Source organism: Citrus sinensis, chromosome 1 (assembly GCF_022201045.2).
Source record: "Citrus sinensis cultivar Valencia sweet orange chromosome 1, DVS_A1.0, whole genome shotgun sequence".
Taxonomy (NCBI): Eukaryota; Viridiplantae; Streptophyta; class Magnoliopsida; order Sapindales; family Rutaceae; genus Citrus; species Citrus sinensis.
In genome coordinates, this window is record NC_068556.1 from 23,203,182 (window position 1) to 23,220,703 (window position 17,522).

Genomic DNA, 17,522 nt, shown 5'->3' on the forward strand with positions numbered 1-17,522 from the left:
CATTTCTTTCTCTTTTCATTCTCAATTCTTCAACTCTCATTAATGCCTTATATATTTTCTTTTAATTGCAAACTACAAAACAACAAATAATTAGTTTCGTTATAAGTTGTCATAAACTATGAGGATCAAAATCCATCATTCAGAAATAAAAATTATCAAAATTTTCAGTTATGAAAGTTAATGAATATTAAAAAAATATCTTATATATAAAAAATATGAAATAGAGATTATGTTTACTAAGAAATGAAAAAAAAAATCCAAAAGAAAATGAAATTGAAAGTTTAGTTTGCAGAATGTAAAAGTAGAGAGTGATTATGCAATAGTGAGGTACAGAGAGAAAGATTAGTGAAGGATAATTTTAAGATTTTAAATTTTTAATAATGAATTTATTTTTTAAAATGAGTGTAGATGCAAATTTGGTGGGTTCAAATAACTAAAATATTTGAAAAGTTTACTAAAATAACCTGAAATCAAGGTTAATTTACAAGAACGTCCTATTAGAAGAATGTCCAATTAATTTTTCGTTTTAAAGTGTTACGACAAGTTAACTACCGCAGTCGACAAGCAAAGTTAACAATGTTTATTGCCACTGCCGAAAGTATGGGCATTATTATGCAAAAATGATTATTGGCTACAAAAACAATAAAAACAGGTGCGTGTATATATATATGTAACCAAATTTTGGACATTTAAAAAAAAAAATTCCAAGTAAATGCATGCTCACACATGAACTCCTTATAGTAAGCAAAGTGAATTCCAAAAATGCATAAAAGTTGGCACCATAAATGCAAAACCGTAAGAACAGCAACAAGCACGGCCCTATAAGAGGAATTAAGCGGCCTAATTTCATGCAGAAACACAACTACTGCTGCTGTGCCAATCAAGCAAAATTCTCTCTCTCTCTCTACATCCATCAGAGTTATTACAGACGTTAACAACTCTTTGGCTTTCAAGTTTTTCTCGAGAAAATCTAGAACTATAAGCATTCTGCTCGGAAAACAAAAGATGGGTTCTCATGAGTTGATCCATAGAAGCCAAACAAGCCAAACACAAGACCAAATTATTGGCCTTGATTCATCACCAAGGCCTTCGAAATCAGTTAAAAGTTTCCGAAACCCAGTTCAGTACATGCTTCGTTCTCAACGACTCATCTTTCTCTTCATTGGCATCGCCATTTCCTCTCTCATCTTCAGCAAACTTCCCTTACGTCAACACCAAATCGCCAACCCGGCTCTTCTGACGACGTCCGAGACAACCCAACTGAGTCGGCGCCGTGTCCTCTACGAGGCTGCGGAGGTACAACACGTAAACGCGGGTGGCAAAGTGCCGTTGGGATTACAAAGAAAGAGCTTGAGGATTTTGGTAACGGGTGGGGCCGGGTTTGTGGGGAGCCACCTCGTGGACCGTCTGATGGATAGAGGTGATAGCGTCATCGTCGTTGATAATTATTTTACCGGTAAAAAGGATAACTTGATTCACCATTTTGGTAACCCGCGGTTCGAGCTCATTCGACACGACGTCGTGGAGCCAATTCTTCTAGAAGTTGATCAGATCTACCATCTTGCTTGCCCCGCCTCGCCTGTTCATTACAAGTTCAATCCTGTCAAGACCATCATATCCTTTTTCATTAACATGTAGAAAAATTAAATTAAAATTAATGTGTTTATTATTTTTGTTGAAACCTGTTGTTAATTTGTTTGAAGTTTGAATTCCTTTGACTGTTATTTTGCGTGTGGTGGGGGTGAACAAGACGAACGTGGTGGGGACACTCAACATGTTAGGGCTAGCTAAAAGAGTTGGGGCACGGTTCTTGTTAACAAGCACTAGTGAAGTGTACGGTGACCCTTTACAGCATCCGCAGGCCGAGACCTACTGGGGCAATGTCAACCCCATCGGTGAGTAACTCTCCACCGTTTGATTTCATCATCCCCATTGGATTTCCTCCATTTGATTTGACTTTTTGGCAGGTGTAAGAAGCTGTTATGATGAGGGCAAGCGCACAGCAGAGACCTTGACCATGGACTATCATCGAGGACTTGGAATTGAGGTTACGTACTGTTCCTTATTATTAAAGATATATGTAACGCATCTTGTAATGTTCAATAAGATAATTGATTTTCTTTTGTTTCTGTATTTGTATTTGTATTTGATTTGTTTTGCTTTGCAGGCGAGGATTGCTAGGATTTTTAACACTTATGGACCACGAATGTGCATTGATGATGGTCGTGTTGTGAGCAACTTTGTCGCCCAAGTGAGCAATTTTCCCCCTATAATTTATGTGATATAAATAATATATTTATGCATGCAGTTGCCCACTAGGCACTATCCATGCATGTTTAAATATAAACTTGAAAATTTGTGCAGGCGTTGAGGAAGGAGCCATTGACTGTTTATGGCGATGGAAAACAGACTAGAAGTTTCCAATTCGTTTCAGACCTGGTAAGTGACAAAAAAGCGTTAGTAATGGACTCATATCTAGCTTCATTTAGAATAAGCTCATGTGGCGGACGACACTATCACAGAGTACGGGATCGTATGCGCCACATGTGTTGTTGGCTTCCTCACTTGATATTTCTGCCTCTATATATATGATCCGCAGAAAATGATACGTCACACTGTCACAGACCCTAGATACACAGCACTCATTGATATAAACAATTCGTTGGGAAAGATCATAAGTGATTGTGGACGTTGTTGGTTATCCGTGATAAGGTTGCTTTTCATTTGTTAGTGAAAAGTAATTGTCAATCCGTGCAATTATTTGGCTGGTGTCCGCTTTGTGAACTGTGGTGTGTCATCTCCCTCTCACCAGCGACCACTGGTATATATGTACCATGTACAAAGACCATTTTGTTTGAAATGTTGAAAGAGATGCCAACAAGTAAAAACTATGTGAAAACCTCTACAGAATGGTATCTACTGGAGTAAATTGTGTGTTTGTACTTGAAACCACAGTAAATGCGTTATGTGGGGGAGGCTTTTTGGCTGTCATGTCCTCTAGATTATATGCATGCTCTGAGTAGCTAGTCAGTACACACATGCACGTTATTTATGGTGACCACAAGAATAGAACTCTTTGTGTTATATTTTCACAATCTACCTTCTACAGGTTGAGGGCCTAATAAGGCTAATGGAGGGCGATCATGTCGGTCCTTTTAATCTCGGCAATCCTGGTGAATTCACCATGCTTGAACTAGCTGAGGTATATATCCTGTTCATTAATGCATTTATGGACCATCGTTTCGCAACTACACACGACTGATATCATTAATCTGCGAGTTTATATATATACTAATAATGTCACAGGTCGTGCAAGAGATAATAGACCGAAATGCAAGGATAGAGTTCAGGCCAAACACAGAGGATGATCCACATAAAAGGAAGCCAGACATTACAAAGGCTAAACAGCTTCTTGGGTGGGAGCCAAGAGTGACCCTCCGGAAGGGGCTTCCTCTCATGGTTGCCGACTTCCGGCATCGAATTTTTGGTGACCAGAAGGAAGCTGCTGCTGGTGGTGGAGGAGGTGATGCCACTTCTTCTTCGATGTACTCTGCTAATTAAATTCCCATGAGTTGTTGGGAAAACTGGAGATATATAAATAGGTATAAATGAACGAACTGCCAAAACATAAAAGATAAGTGGAATGCTTTTGGAATAAATTAGCAGCAGATTCTGAAGCCCTTCTGTAGGGAAAAAACGGAAATTATATCCACTGAGAGAATTTGTTTAATCCATTTTTATGTTGTAGATTCTTCGTTAATTAGTATTGGTTTTTGGTTTTATATCAAGCATTGTGCTATATTGTTGGTGGATATTGGCCATTCCATGCAAATGACATTAAGGTAATGACTTCCCATTTCAAGTATAAACACTGTATTATTTACACTACCATCTTTAGTTCTAAGTAACAGATATCAAAATTAACAAAGGGCTTAAAGTGTTCAATTTGACTAAGTTTCTCGAGCAATTAATATGTTTGCTAAGAATATAAAAACTAGGTAGATTATTCCTTCAATTGATCTTGGGAGATTTAGGATTGCTTGGCGAGCAAGAATCATAATTTTTAAATAAAGCCAATGAACGAGCCTGTCTAATACCACTGCACGTGAGAAATAAAATTGCGAATTAATTTTCTTTTTGGGATGGAAGAAAGCAAAATTTTATTCAAGTACAGAACGTTAATTTGGTCTACTAGGGCCGAAGTAAGTGCAAATAACAAATTTAATTCTTGGGGTTGAAGAAAGTACAAATATAATCAAATACAATTCGGATTAGAGTTAGACTATTGACACCCCTCTGATCTCCTCATAAAACTCCTTTTTTAGTTATATTCATTTTATTTTTGAAAATATCCTTTTTTTTAGATATATTTTTCTAAGTTCTCAATTTTCATTTGATTTGTTTTATTGTTAAAACTCAAAGTATTATTGTGTTATTTTTTAATTATTTTCAATTTTATTATTACTCTACACACAAATTAAAAAGTTATATGGGTGATAAGTTTTTAGTGTTAATTATTGGCTGAAATAACACATATTTCAAATTATAATTTCAAAGCAATTTTAAATATAAAAATATTTAATCAATAAAAAATCAAAAGAGAACAATATATTATTCTAAATTTGTACAATTTATTTTAGTTAGATAGGAAGAAACATATAAAATATTTTTTTAAAAAGGATTGATTATGAATTAAGTAATTTACTGGAAAAAAAAATCTATATGTATCCTTAATTATAATTTTATTTAAAGTGAGGTTTTTTAAGAATAATGTATGGGTGCCAATAGCTCCACTCTTCGGATTATGCTTTGCGCAATACCATGCGTAACAAGGCCCATGGGCAGTCGGGCACAACCTAACCCAATAAGGCCAGCTGTAATCCAATAAAAATTTACAAATGTAACCCCACGGGGATCGCAAGAAGTCCCCCAAAACCTAAAATTCTCTCTCACACACACACCCTCTCACAATCAATATAGCGGTAAACCTCAGTCAAATCTCGGTCTCGCAGTCGTTCTCCGGTCGCAACTTGCTCTGCATTCAATCAGGTGCGTCCGCTTCTTTTACCGTCTGCTCTTCTTTTCTCACTCGCAGATTCAGCTCTGACACCTGATTATTCCCCCACGAATTATTGGTTCTTTTTTTTATTTGTTATCGTTGAATTCTGCGTTTCTTTATGAATCTTGTTCATTACGGTTTATTTTTCATTATTTTTGTAATATTCAATTTTTTTATTTTTGGCGAGCAATTTGTTCCGGTTATCATTTCATTGTTGAATTTAGGGTTTCTATGCATCTTGGTTCATTAGGGTTTTTGTGGGTGTTCTTTTTTTCTTTTGTATTCGTTTTTTGTGTATTTAATTATGGTGTTTGGCTACAAATTTATATTATTGCTTCATCCTAATTGATTAATATAACTTTATGTACTATATTGTTGGCCATTCAGTTTTACGGGCTTGAACATTACTAGTGGCAATACAGACAATAAGGAGAGGGGTATTTTCAAAGAAACAGGCAAGATGTCACGGAAGGGTTTGATGGAACAGGACTTGAGTAAGTTGGATGTAACTAAGTTGCATCCTCTTTCTCCTGAAGTCATTTCTCGCCAGGCTACTATTAATATTGGTAATGTTCCCTTTCCCATGAGTAAATCTTTGCAATATGACACTTTCATTTCAAAAGCTGGATTTAATAAGTTTTAGTTATTGTTCTTGATTGGGTTCTGTTTTGGATTTGAAATTGATTGTTGGTGGATTTCTTTTTTTTTTTTTTTCAGGAACTATCGGTCATGTGGCCCATGGCAAATCAACTGTTGTGAAGGCAATATCTGGTGTTCAGGTTTGTGGCTTCTTTGTTTCTACTGCTTGTAATTTTCCTTTCAATGGCATGCTCGGTATACATTTTAGTCTCTCATATGGGGATTTGTGTCTCGGTTGAGTAATCTATAAAGGTCCTCTGATAAACTTGGTGGAAAATACTTGAATTGTTTGTTTGATTCAGGCTGATTTAGTTTCACTCAGAGTCAATAGATGACAATCTTGTGTTGGCTCAAGTAGCATAATGGAAGCAATACGAGATATGATTGGTTGAGTTAATATGCCTTTGTCTATGTCAAGATTATGAAATATTCCTTTAATTTTTATGACAAGATGTTTGCGTGCATAATCTAATGGGTTTTGCATAATCCTTGCCTTTTATTTGTAGACTGTTCGTTTTAAGAATGAATTAGAGCGTAACATTACTATCAAGCTTGGATATGCAAATGCCAAGATATACAAATGTGAAGATGATCGTTGCCCACGACCAATGTGCTATAAGTAGGTGGCTTATAACAGATGCAATTCTTTTGTCATGTCATTTTCCAGAATTTCATGTTAATATGTAATTTGCCTTCTTTTTTAGGGCATATGGAAGTGGGAAAGAAGATAATCCTCTGTGCGATGTGCCTGGTTTTGAGAACTGCAGGATGAAATTGCTTAGGCATGTCTCTTTTGTTGATTGCCCGGTAAGTGAATGATGATTTTTTATTATGATATATATTATTGAGACTTGGATTTTAAAGTATATAAATTGATTTGATGATGTATTCATGGATTGGCAGGGTCTGTTTATGTTTGTATATTTTTCCAGATACTCAAAAAAGGATGAGTTATGTTTACTGTTTTTGTGTTTTGATCAACCTGTCTTTGGATCTTTTTAATAAGTGGAAACTAATGAGGGGATATTAACAATGATATCTTTCTTGAATGGCCATCTGGTTGCCTTCCCCTTTGTGATGTTCTTGATCTGACTTGGACCTTACTGGTACTTTTTAGGTGGAAACATAGTCTTGGAATATAAGTAGAACAAGTTGATTGTCTTATATCTTATGTTTGTATATTTAGAAATTGCATACCCCTTTTTCATGCAAATTGTCCGGGGTCAATTTATGCTGATAAGTTTTCTACATCTTTCTGTTGACAGGGTCATGATATTCTTATGGCTACAATGCTTAATGGAGCAGCAATTATGGATGGAGCATTGCTTCTCATAGCAGCCAATGAAAGTTGCCCGCAACCACAAACATCGGAGCACTTGGCAGCTGTTGAAATCATGCGTCTCCAACATATAATAATTCTTCAAAATAAAGTTGATCTCATTCAGGAAAATGTGGCCATCAACCAACATGAAGCTATCATGAAGTTTATCCAGGTTTCTTCTCAGACCATTCTCATTGGAAAAATTTCTCCCTAATTTCAGCTTGTATATAATGCGTATACATTTGGTGCAATTTTCCTATGCTATTCAACTGAATTTCAACCTGCAATTTTTTGTACCAGGGAACTGTTGCTGATGGCGCACCAGTGGTTCCCATTTCTGCACAGCTAAAGTACAATATTGATGTTGTATGCGAATATATTGTGAAAAAGATTCCCATTCCAGAGAGGAACTTTATTGATCCACCAAATATGATTGTAATTCGATCTTTTGATGTCAATAAACCTGGTTTTGAGGTTGATGATATAAGAGGTGGTGTTGCTGGTGGCAGCATCCTGAGGGTATGTCTCTTTTTCAGCGAACCAGTTATGACAGCCATTCTTCTTACCGAGTATTCTTGTTGTTATAGGTTGTTGTATACTTGACTGTGAACTGTAGTATGGATGATAAAATCCTAATCTTAAAAAGAAATTAGGGCATTAAACTAATTAATATAGCTTATGAATACATCTACAAGATGTATTGGTGATAAAATTTTTTTAGCAAGATCTAATGGTGGATAGGTTATGTTCCCACAAACAGTCCACGACTCTGGTTTCAATGATTGATGATTCCAGTTGGCTTAAAACTTGGATGATACATTTTTTTCCCTCAAGCTGATTTTTCCCCCCTTTTTTGCCAGGGTGTTCTGAAGGTGAACCAATTTATTGAGGTTCGTCCCGGTATTGTTGTCAAAGATGAGTCCGGGAACATCAAGTGCACACCTATATACTCGAGAATAGTTTCATTGTTTGCTGAGCAAAATGAGTTACAATTTGCAGTTCCAGGAGGTCTCATTGGGGTTGGTACAACCATGGATCCTACTTTGACACGGGCGGATAGACTGGTGGGTCAGGTTCTTGGGGAGGTTGGGTCACTCCCTGAAGTTTTTGTCGAGCTTGAGGTAAAAAGCTTTTTATGATATTTTAGATTGATTATATATGGTATTATGTTTATGTGCTCAGCTGGATTTTTACAAGTGGAATAATCATGTCGTACAATTACCTCTTGTTCTGGGATATATGTTATTTTACTTATATAGAGATATTATGTTTCAACTTATCTGTTTGTTTATCTGTGTAGAAAATAGATCTCAATAGAAATTGTGGTTTGGTAAACAAGATTCTCATGTGAGGAGAGCCACTGATGCTTAAAATTGTGATGCCTGATGTTTCAGGTGAACTTCTTTCTATTGCGCCGGCTTTTGGGTGTGAGGACAAAGGGCTCAGAAAGGCAGGGAAAGGTCTCCAAACTTGCCAAACAAGAGATTCTTATGCTGAACATAGGATCTATGTCGACCGGAGCTAGAGTTCTTGCTGTAAAGAATGATTTGGCAAAACTCCAACTTACATCTCCAGTGTGCACCAGTAGGGGGGAGAAGATTGCGCTCAGTCGAAGAGTTGAGAAGCACTGGCGTCTTATTGGCTGGGGCCAGATTCAAGCCGGAACTACCCTCGACGTCCCTGCCAGCCACCCATTACAGTAAATCGGATAAATCAGAAGCAGCAAGGAGAAACAAGTAAAACAGGGAGAGTAGTAGCAGGGAGATGTGGGAAGGTAGGGAATTGTTGGGAACAATTTTTGTTAGATGGAGAAGAAAACATTGTTTGGATGATTCTATTTTGCCTCTTTTTCCTTTTTCTTGGAAATGCCTTGAATTGATTGGAAATTTTTGTTTGGCAGTCTCATCTATTCATGAACTATTACAACGAATAATCTTCTGTTGAATGCTGGTGGTTGAGTGACGTTTAATATTTTCCGAAAATATGAGGGGAAACTTGAAGATCACTTTTCAATTCGCACAACAAATAGTTTCGAGGATCATAAGTGTTAATTACTTTCTTTGCATACACTCTCATGGTATGTCTGGTTTAGAGATTTTTTGGGTGGTGTTGACACTAAATAATTGGATGTAGTGTGCTGAATGTTGTTGCTGCTGATGGCAGTAATACTTCGCCTAAGACCCTCATTTGGTGGGTGTGTTTTTCTTGAAAATAATTAAATGTATTAACGGATTGAGATATAGACAGAAGTAAATAAATTTTGAAATCGGAAGAAAACTTCGTCTCATATGATGAGTAGTTGTAAGCTGTAAGACTTTTTTTTTGGGCCGCGGCGCCCGGAGGGGAGGAGTAGGGGTGTGCAGAATTCAATTTGATCCGCTCAATCCGTCTGATCTGTGAAAATTTGATCTGTATAAATCCGATCCGTGGATTCGTGGATTGGATATGGATTGAAAATTTAAAAATCCGTAGTCGATGGATTGGATATGGATTTACTTCTGTAAATCCGTAAAAAAAATATATATATATATATATATATATATATATATAGTTAAAATTTTATTATAAATTTAATTAAAGAATATTATAAATGTGACATTACATAATTACATAAGCACTATAACAAATCTTAGCCATTGCCCAATAATAATATTAAATAAAAAATAATTAAATAATCAAATATACAAATATAACTTGTAAAAATTGTAAAACAAAATAAAAGCAAAGTCACACGCACTGGCAAAAGCAAAGTAACATAACGTCAAGTTAACAACAATTTGTAAAGTCACCCAAAAGTAAAGTAACATAACGCCAAGTCACCAACAATTTGCAAACAAAAAACCCTAAGCTTCCCCACCGTCACACGCATTAGCAACACCCAATACTGGTTCGATACACTCTCGACACCGTTTTGAAGGACGTTGGCCACGTGATTCCAGCGAGAGTAAGCCATCTTCTTCCTTGAGTTCATCGAGCCACTTCACAATCACTGGTTCCAACCAAACAATTGTATTATCCAACCTTCAAGATCGCCACCCATACTTCTCTTGGTTCCCATCGTTGGCGGCTCCGTAATTACCACTTTTCGACAAGTGCAATAGCACTGGTGAAGGATCAGACTGTGTTTGGTTTCAGAAACTTCGTCATTTCAATTAATTGTGGCTTTATTTGAACAATTAATTTCGATGTTATGTTAATGTATTATTGTAACTTTATTTGAATAATTAATCTTAATATGTTATATTTTGAAACTTTAAACGTATTATTGTAGCTTTATTTGAACAATTAATCTCGATGAACTATATTTTGAAACTTTGAATGTATTATTTTAGTTTTATTAAAATAATTAATTTGTTTAAATTTTATTCAATTTTAAATTTAATTGGTAGTAAAATTATTTTTATATTAGATTTTTTTTTTTAATTTCATTTGTTCATGTATTGGGGAGAACTTAAAATTTTTAATTCGGAAACTAATGAGCAAAATGGTGGATTGGATATGGATTAAGTTAAATCCGCATCCGATCCGCAGACGTATGGATTTGATATGGATTGAGTTTAATCAATTTGTGGATTGGATTGGATTGAAAAATTATAATCCGCAAAATTATGGATTGGATATGGATTGATGTCTAATCCGTAAAATTCGATCTGTGAACACTCCTACTTGGGGGGGTGGGGGGGTTGACGAGGAAGCTATTCAGTAATTACGAGATTTTATTATTATTATTAAACAGAAGAATTACGGGAAGTTAAAAGCATTAGTTATGTTTCCGGAAAATATTTTCAAATAATTTTCGAAATTTTAGAAGTACTTTTTTTTTTTATATCATAAAATAAGAATAATAATTTTTAAGCAGATTGATCAGCTCACCAAGATTACGAGCCTCGGCCCACTAACAAACTGTATAGATGAGCCCTCCTATATTACGGGCCTCAGCCCATTAACATGTGTTTGCTTCCAAAATACAGTGGCTCACTCCATATAAAATCCTAACCCTAACTGGGAAATCTCTCTCCCATTACAGCGGCGCACCAAAACCCCAATCATCCACGCACGCAGGTAACAAACTCATCTCTACCCTCGTCAAAATGTCGTTCTTAATTTTCTTACTTTATTCTTCGTCGTTTTGATTTCTGTAGGAACCATCAATCAAGTGAAGAAAGAACAATGAGCAGAGGAAGCGGAGGAGCGGCCGGTGGTGGAGCCAAGGGAAAGAAGAAGGGTGCAACTTTCACCATCGACTGTGCGAAGCCTGTCGAGGACAAGATTATGGACATTGCTTCCCTCGAAAAGTTCCTCCAAGAGCGCATCAAAGTTGGCGGCAAAGCCGGCGCCCTCGGTGACACTGTTACCGTCACTCGTGACAAGACTAAGATCACCGTTCTCTCCGACTCCAACTTCTCCAAAAGGTACTTACTTTTGAAGCGACTTTTAAAACTGCCCTGCGCTTTGGCTTAATAGGTTTTCATAATAAATGAAAGAATGTGACTTTCTTTCTGTTCTTTGAAGAATACCTATAAACAATGATTATGCCTATAAATTTGACAAATTTCAGAATATCTTACAAATTTTGAAATAATTTGAATTTACTTGAAACTAGGTACACTTAGTCTGTTTAGAAATTGAAATTTTGGAATTAGGGTAAAATGAACTTTGCTCGTGTATTTAGTTGTATTCTGTTATTGATTGAGTTGAGCACTTATGTAGGTACTTAAAGTACTTGACAAAGAAGTATTTGAAGAAGCACAATGTGCGTGATTGGCTTCGTGTGATTGCATCTAACAAGGACCGGAATGTTTATGAATTGAGATACTTCAATATTGCCGAGAATGAGGGTGAGGAGGAAGATTAGAACTTGGGTTTTGAGCACTTGTTTTTGTCTCATTTGTTATAATAGAAACCATGTGGTGGGATTTTCATCATCTTTATTTTTATTAGGTTCTCCCTTTTTTGTACCTTCTGCAAGTTGACTATATGAAATTTTTGCGTCTTGAATGCCTTTGTTTTACTTTTGCCTTATTACAATGTTAAGTTGGATATTGAACTTCATTTATTAGTTAGTCTTTATCCATGGAAGGAGGATGTTGTCATTTAATATGTTGTTCATTTGTGGTTTGGGTTGATTATATAATGCTGTAACAGCTCGAGTTGAATAAGCCAAAAACCTTAGGATTAGTAGCAGGCTGTTTATTCTGTTGTGCGGTTTACTGTATGTTGTTAGGATATGACTTGGTTGTTGCAGTTGCTACTTGCAGATCAACATTGTTAGTTTGGTTCTGCACTTTCTTTGTAGTCATCTTTTTAGGGACTTCAACCATCCTTGCTCATCACAACTGTAGCCTTATTTTCTCTTAGCCATGATTCTATCCCTCCTTTCATAACGACTTTCTAACTTTCAGTCTAAGTTGATCATGATTTTAGCATACCATGGCTGATTTACTCTCAATTGCCATACTGTTGATTGTGGTGAAGCCAAACTGGAAGCATCTCAACTCACCAATTCGCACTGTGTACCAACCTCTTTTTGTATATACACCATCGCTTTTCAGTGCCTAACATCCTGAATTATTTTGCGGATAAATATAGAACCGCTCGTGCAGATAGGTTTGAAGCCATGTATTGCCCGTTTCATGCCAAATTTATTGCTTTATCACGACTAAGGACAGTATTACTCATGTTGGACTTGGTTCATTTGATTCGCGCACTTGCCAATTTCGCTTGTCCAGAAGAATGTAGCTCATGACAAAACCAGAATAAATTTGGCGTGGGGAATTAGTTTTTGTTGTCAGTGAATTACCACATCTTCCCTGATTTATCACGACTACTTGCTGAAACCTAAAAAGACGAGCTGGGTAAACTCTTGACAGAAGAGTCGGGAAATGCGATCTCCCTATTTTGTGTGCGAATTCACCCCAAGTCTCTTGTACAATATCCAAAGATTCGAATCAACTAGCATGTAGCATCTACATTTTTGGGTCATAAAGATCCGAAGTTTTTTAGCATATGGACTAATTAATTTTAATGTATACTTTCGTTCTACTGCTGAAAGTGGTCAATTGTATATCAACCTCTTAGGCAGCTATACATAATGGCGCTTTGTGCATATCACATCCTTAAATGCCCGGAAGCTGAAGCCAGTTTCTGTAGCAAGTGGAAGGAGTCGTTGATAAAAAGGCTTGCAAATGGTCTCTAGCTATGGACCATACTAATGATAAGACTATGTCAAACACGGAAGATCAAAGTCTTTTTGAAATAAAACCAAATTTCATATAGGTACAAAAATGGCACCGCATGGGGGAGTTCACACAGCCAGTATAGGGCAAAATAACTTTTCATATAGATCAAAGGTTCCATCATAATCTGAGTTTTGCCCGAGTAAAATTCACATGGCTGATTGTTTAATGGTTTATAGATAAAAATACAAGAGAGTAGTTTACTTTTAACCATATATTATCACTAATAGATAATATTATCACTCGATATTTAAAAATCCAAGAAAGCTCAGATCACGGGAGAATCATAATTCTTATAAGATTGAATTATAAGGATGAATTATAAGGCTCTCAGTTAGTTCAGCCTTGTAGGTTAACCCCCACAAAGCTGGCACGCATGCAAGGTCACTGGTCAGATCTAGCTTCATGACAAAATCAGACCTTCATATCAATAACTCAACTCTCAAGACGAGAAGATTATTGTTTTTCTAAATTTAGTAAGCCATCTAATGAGTAGAGTCTGTCCAAACAAGCCTTATTAATCTGCTGCAACTTGCCTTCCCCATCTGCTATAAATAGGTTACCTCTGCAGCAAGTCTGTTCACAAATTAGACATACACTGGTCTTTGAGCTCACCGTGGCCTTGAAATCATTTCTCTTTGTTTCCATCATGCTTGCTACAGTGACGGCTCCCATAGCTGAAGCCCAATTTGGGCTAATAGGTGGCATTCTTGGTCTAATCCGTATTCAAGGGACTGTTTTTTGCACTGCCAATGGCAACATGGGCGTCAATGGCACAGCAACCCCGGCTTTTCCCAGAAAGTTGATGCCCAAAATTCATAAATGTTTTGTTTCGGTCGCTGTTTAATTTTTAAAATACAGAAAGAAAGCTAAATTCACTAAAAGATAAACAAAATTCAAACATATCCTGGTTCCTTTAGTATTTATATTGCTAATAACACAATGACGTTTTCACTTTCAGATGCTTTGGTGAAATTGCAGTGGAATGGAAATGTTGTTTCGAGTGCAACAACTAATGCATCAGAAATATTTTCAATAGTGCTTGATCCTCTACAATTATGTGCTCTCTTCACTGCTGACCAACTGCAGCTTAGTGGTCAACACGCCGCTCGCCAGCTGCAATGCTAAGCCGCCGGCTGCGGGTGGTTTGGTTTCATCTTTACAGTTCAATGCTAACACCATTCCCGCAGGATTCCAATTCATCCCATGAACTTCGATGAAGCTTTAGAAGAATAAAGCCACTGCTCTTTTATATTATAAATAAGGTCCACCATATGACCTATAATTATTACGTACATAGTACTTTGATTTCCCAACTAGTTGTTGCCATTGTGCTGTAATAACTTTCTTATAGCATATAATTATAGCATATAAATAAGGGGTTTGTCAAAATTCTAAATCAGTAGAATTATAGCATATGTATAGTTCAAGATTCTAACGACCGTAACTCAAATGAAAGCAAGAACTACGAGATCTACCCACTTAGAAAATTCGAACCCATTCGTTCATAATAGGGCAACAGTGTGCAGCGACTTGCATTACTTTCTCTAGCTGTCGAAGGTTTTGACTTTTTGTCTTGATGAAGTCTCTTGTTTCAATGAGTTTGAGCTTATAATTGTGTGTAACTGAAATTTAATTATATATTACATTTTTCAATTCAATACACACCAATCACAGCCTTATACGGTGCTCAACTCAAGAGTGTGTTTGGGAAGTCCCAAACATCCACCAAAAGCAGTTTCATGAAAGCAGATGACTCGGACCACATTAACCGGATGACACGAGTTTGCCTTTGCTGGCTAAGCCTCTTAATATATTTTAAAATGGCGTTTAGTAGGCCACTGATCATAGGTCACGCAGATGGCGCACACACGGCACACCAACGCAAGCATTTGTCACCTCTTAATATCTTCCTCACAATTTTATATTAAATTTGCCCATCACTATCGATCAATCGTATGTTGAAGCCGTGGGTTTGAAATCACTTGTCTATGCTGTCATCTTGGTAGCTGCAATGGCAACACTTACGGCTGATGCACAAGGTGGGGTTATAGGCACCCTTCTTGGCTTAATCCATATTGAAGGCACTCTGTATTGCACTGTCAATGGAAACATTGGTGACCTGGGACAAGCAACCCCTGTTTTTCCAAGTACGTTAGAGCAAGCAGCAATTCCTAAGCATCATTTACTTACCCCTTTCATTCATGTAAATTTTACTTTGGCTCCCTTGATTTTATATTTTTCTATTACGACCCTCTTAGTTTTGTTGTTTCGATATTATTTCCCCCGCCTAAGCAAAATAGTTATAGGTTCTGCTCTGCCACTTATCCTCCTTAGTATTGGTACTACCAAAATGATGTTTGCAATTGCAACAAAAGAAATCAATTTATTATGAAAATGCTACAAATATTTCATTCTTTTTCAGATGCAAAGGTGCAATTGCAGTGCGGTGGAAATGTTAATTCAACTGCAGTAACAAGTGAGTCAGGGTCATTTTCAATAGTGCTGGATCCTGTGCAAATTGTGGTCTCTTCACTACTCAACGACTGCTGCTTAGTCCTGAAAACCCCGCTGGCCACCCGCAACAGCAACCCGCCATCGGCCGGTGATTTGTTCTCCCCTTTAACCATCGTTGGAAACACTCTTCTTGGCATCCTGCTGAAACCTGTAGGATTCCAATCCATGCCCCAGTCCTTAACTAATCATGTATCAGATAAACTGATAAAGCATTATAAGAAGTATTAAACAACACCCCCCCCCCCCCCCCCCCCCCCACAAAAAAAAAAATGCCACTGCGAGCTCTTTTGTTATTTGATGAATAATAACAAATATTTAGTTTAAGCTGGTGTTTCCCATTTGTATTGAACAACTAGGCATATTCATCAATTCAACGGGAATATAAGACTGAATTGAAGCTTCCGAATTAGTGTTTACACACTCGGATCGCATTAACGCAATGGTAATTGGAAAAGAAGTACTGCTTGGTTGATGATGACGATGATGATGATAATGGCCGACTTCATATGTGGGCATCCATGAACCAAGAGACACGTAGAGGTTACGACTTACGATGGTTGCCAATTGTTAAGCCTCATAATTAAGAGAGACGTTTAGTGCAAGAAAGTAGAAACTTTTTTGAAGTTCCAAGGGAGGCCGCCCACTGATCATGGCCCTTGCGGGCCATTATGAATCATCATTGCGTCGAGATTAACACCCGTCATCGCGATTCAAGACCGCCCCATACAAAATATATATATGTTCGTCAAAAGCTTCATGCAAACGTGGACGGTTGTTATTTCATACGCTTCGGTCTACCGACGAGCCACAAACTTTAGTTCCGGCGGCGACAATTCTCTTACGACTCTCTGTGTCTCTCCATATATTTGATAAAATAGAGCACTTATATTTAAATATTAAGAAGATACTATTAAAATAAAATTAGAGTTACTATTTAAACTACAGTAATTTTTTGTGGTCATTGGTTAAAGAATTTATTAATTTGCATAACAATATAATTAATGTCTATATAAAAATTGTGCTCAATAATTCAATTGTAATTTAATTATCAAATACTCATAAATTATTGAGAATAACTCTAAATTAACCGCATCCTTTTATATGATAGCTTATACTATATTCAATGTGGTGTGTGCGTCTTCACTTTTCACTATTAAAATAATTCTTAAAATAGAGGGAAATCAGAATTTATTCAACATTTAATCTTTTTTTTTTTGAAACAATCATTAATATTTATCGAAATTTTCTTCCTTTCAAAGGAATATTCAACACCAACTCAACCCTTCCAATAATTTTAAAAAAATAAAGAAATAAACTGTTTGAGGAAATATTTTAGAATAAAACGAACGTATCAAATTAATCGCATGAATACTTCTCAAAACAGTTACGTTATATATTTATTTTGCATAAAAGATAACAAGAGAAAGAATTTTGAAATTAGGAAAAGATATTTTCGGGTTAAGTTTGATTTTTCTTTGTCTATGACCCGAACCCGATAATCAGACCAAAGAGATAAGTTTCAAGATGATTATTAAATAACGACATTAGTGGCCCTGAAAATTATCTTGGATCAGATATCAGTACTATAATAATAATAACATTGTGTCAGGATTCGATGAATCATCAACTCCTAAGAAGACGTGTCAGATTACTCAGACAAGATCTTTTGTCTTCTGAAAGAACGGCCCAACCCAAATCCAACAAGTCGCCTCCTCACAGTTTCTCCTTTCTCTTTATAAATAACAGAAAA

At 36.5% G+C, this 17,522-nt stretch overlaps 4 protein-coding genes across 4 annotated transcripts; all 4 read left to right on the top strand.

The window, feature by feature from the left end:
• The first annotated feature begins 726 nt into the window (after positions 1–726).
• On the top strand, positions 727–3,869 carry LOC102611132 (UDP-glucuronic acid decarboxylase 2-like). The gene is made up of 7 exons (XM_052443440.1): positions 727–1,619; positions 1,753–1,895; positions 1,968–2,047; positions 2,168–2,251; positions 2,365–2,439; positions 3,110–3,202; positions 3,307–3,869. The coding sequence occupies exons 1-7, from the start codon at positions 1,006–1,008 to the stop codon at positions 3,559–3,561; spliced, it is 1,344 nt and encodes a 447-aa protein (XP_052299400.1). The 5' UTR covers positions 727–1,005; the 3' UTR covers positions 3,562–3,869.
• Positions 3,870–4,881: 1,012 nt separating this feature from the next.
• LOC102610642 (eukaryotic translation initiation factor 2 subunit gamma-like) lies at positions 4,882–9,024 on the top strand. Its single transcript, XM_006488993.4, has 9 exons — positions 4,882–5,049; positions 5,447–5,625; positions 5,777–5,838; positions 6,205–6,317; positions 6,403–6,505; positions 6,964–7,191; positions 7,320–7,538; positions 7,880–8,140; positions 8,414–9,024. Exons 2-9 carry the CDS (start codon positions 5,520–5,522, stop codon positions 8,720–8,722), a joined length of 1,401 nt encoding a protein of 466 aa, XP_006489056.1. The 5' UTR covers positions 4,882–5,049; positions 5,447–5,519; the 3' UTR covers positions 8,723–9,024.
• Positions 9,025–10,926: 1,902 nt separating this feature from the next.
• Positions 10,927–12,071, top strand: LOC102610337 (60S ribosomal protein L22-2-like). The gene is made up of 3 exons (XM_006488992.4): positions 10,927–11,081; positions 11,162–11,431; positions 11,730–12,071. The coding sequence occupies exons 2-3, from the start codon at positions 11,190–11,192 to the stop codon at positions 11,872–11,874; spliced, it is 387 nt and encodes a 128-aa protein (XP_006489055.1). The 5' UTR covers positions 10,927–11,081; positions 11,162–11,189; the 3' UTR covers positions 11,875–12,071.
• Positions 12,072–15,205: 3,134 nt separating this feature from the next.
• LOC127902582 (phylloplanin-like) lies at positions 15,206–16,247 on the top strand. Its single transcript, XM_052442061.1, has 2 exons — positions 15,206–15,405; positions 15,681–16,247. Exons 1-2 carry the CDS (start codon positions 15,270–15,272, stop codon positions 15,998–16,000), a joined length of 456 nt encoding a protein of 151 aa, XP_052298021.1. The 5' UTR covers positions 15,206–15,269; the 3' UTR covers positions 16,001–16,247.
• Positions 16,248–17,522: the final 1,275 nt, after the last annotated feature.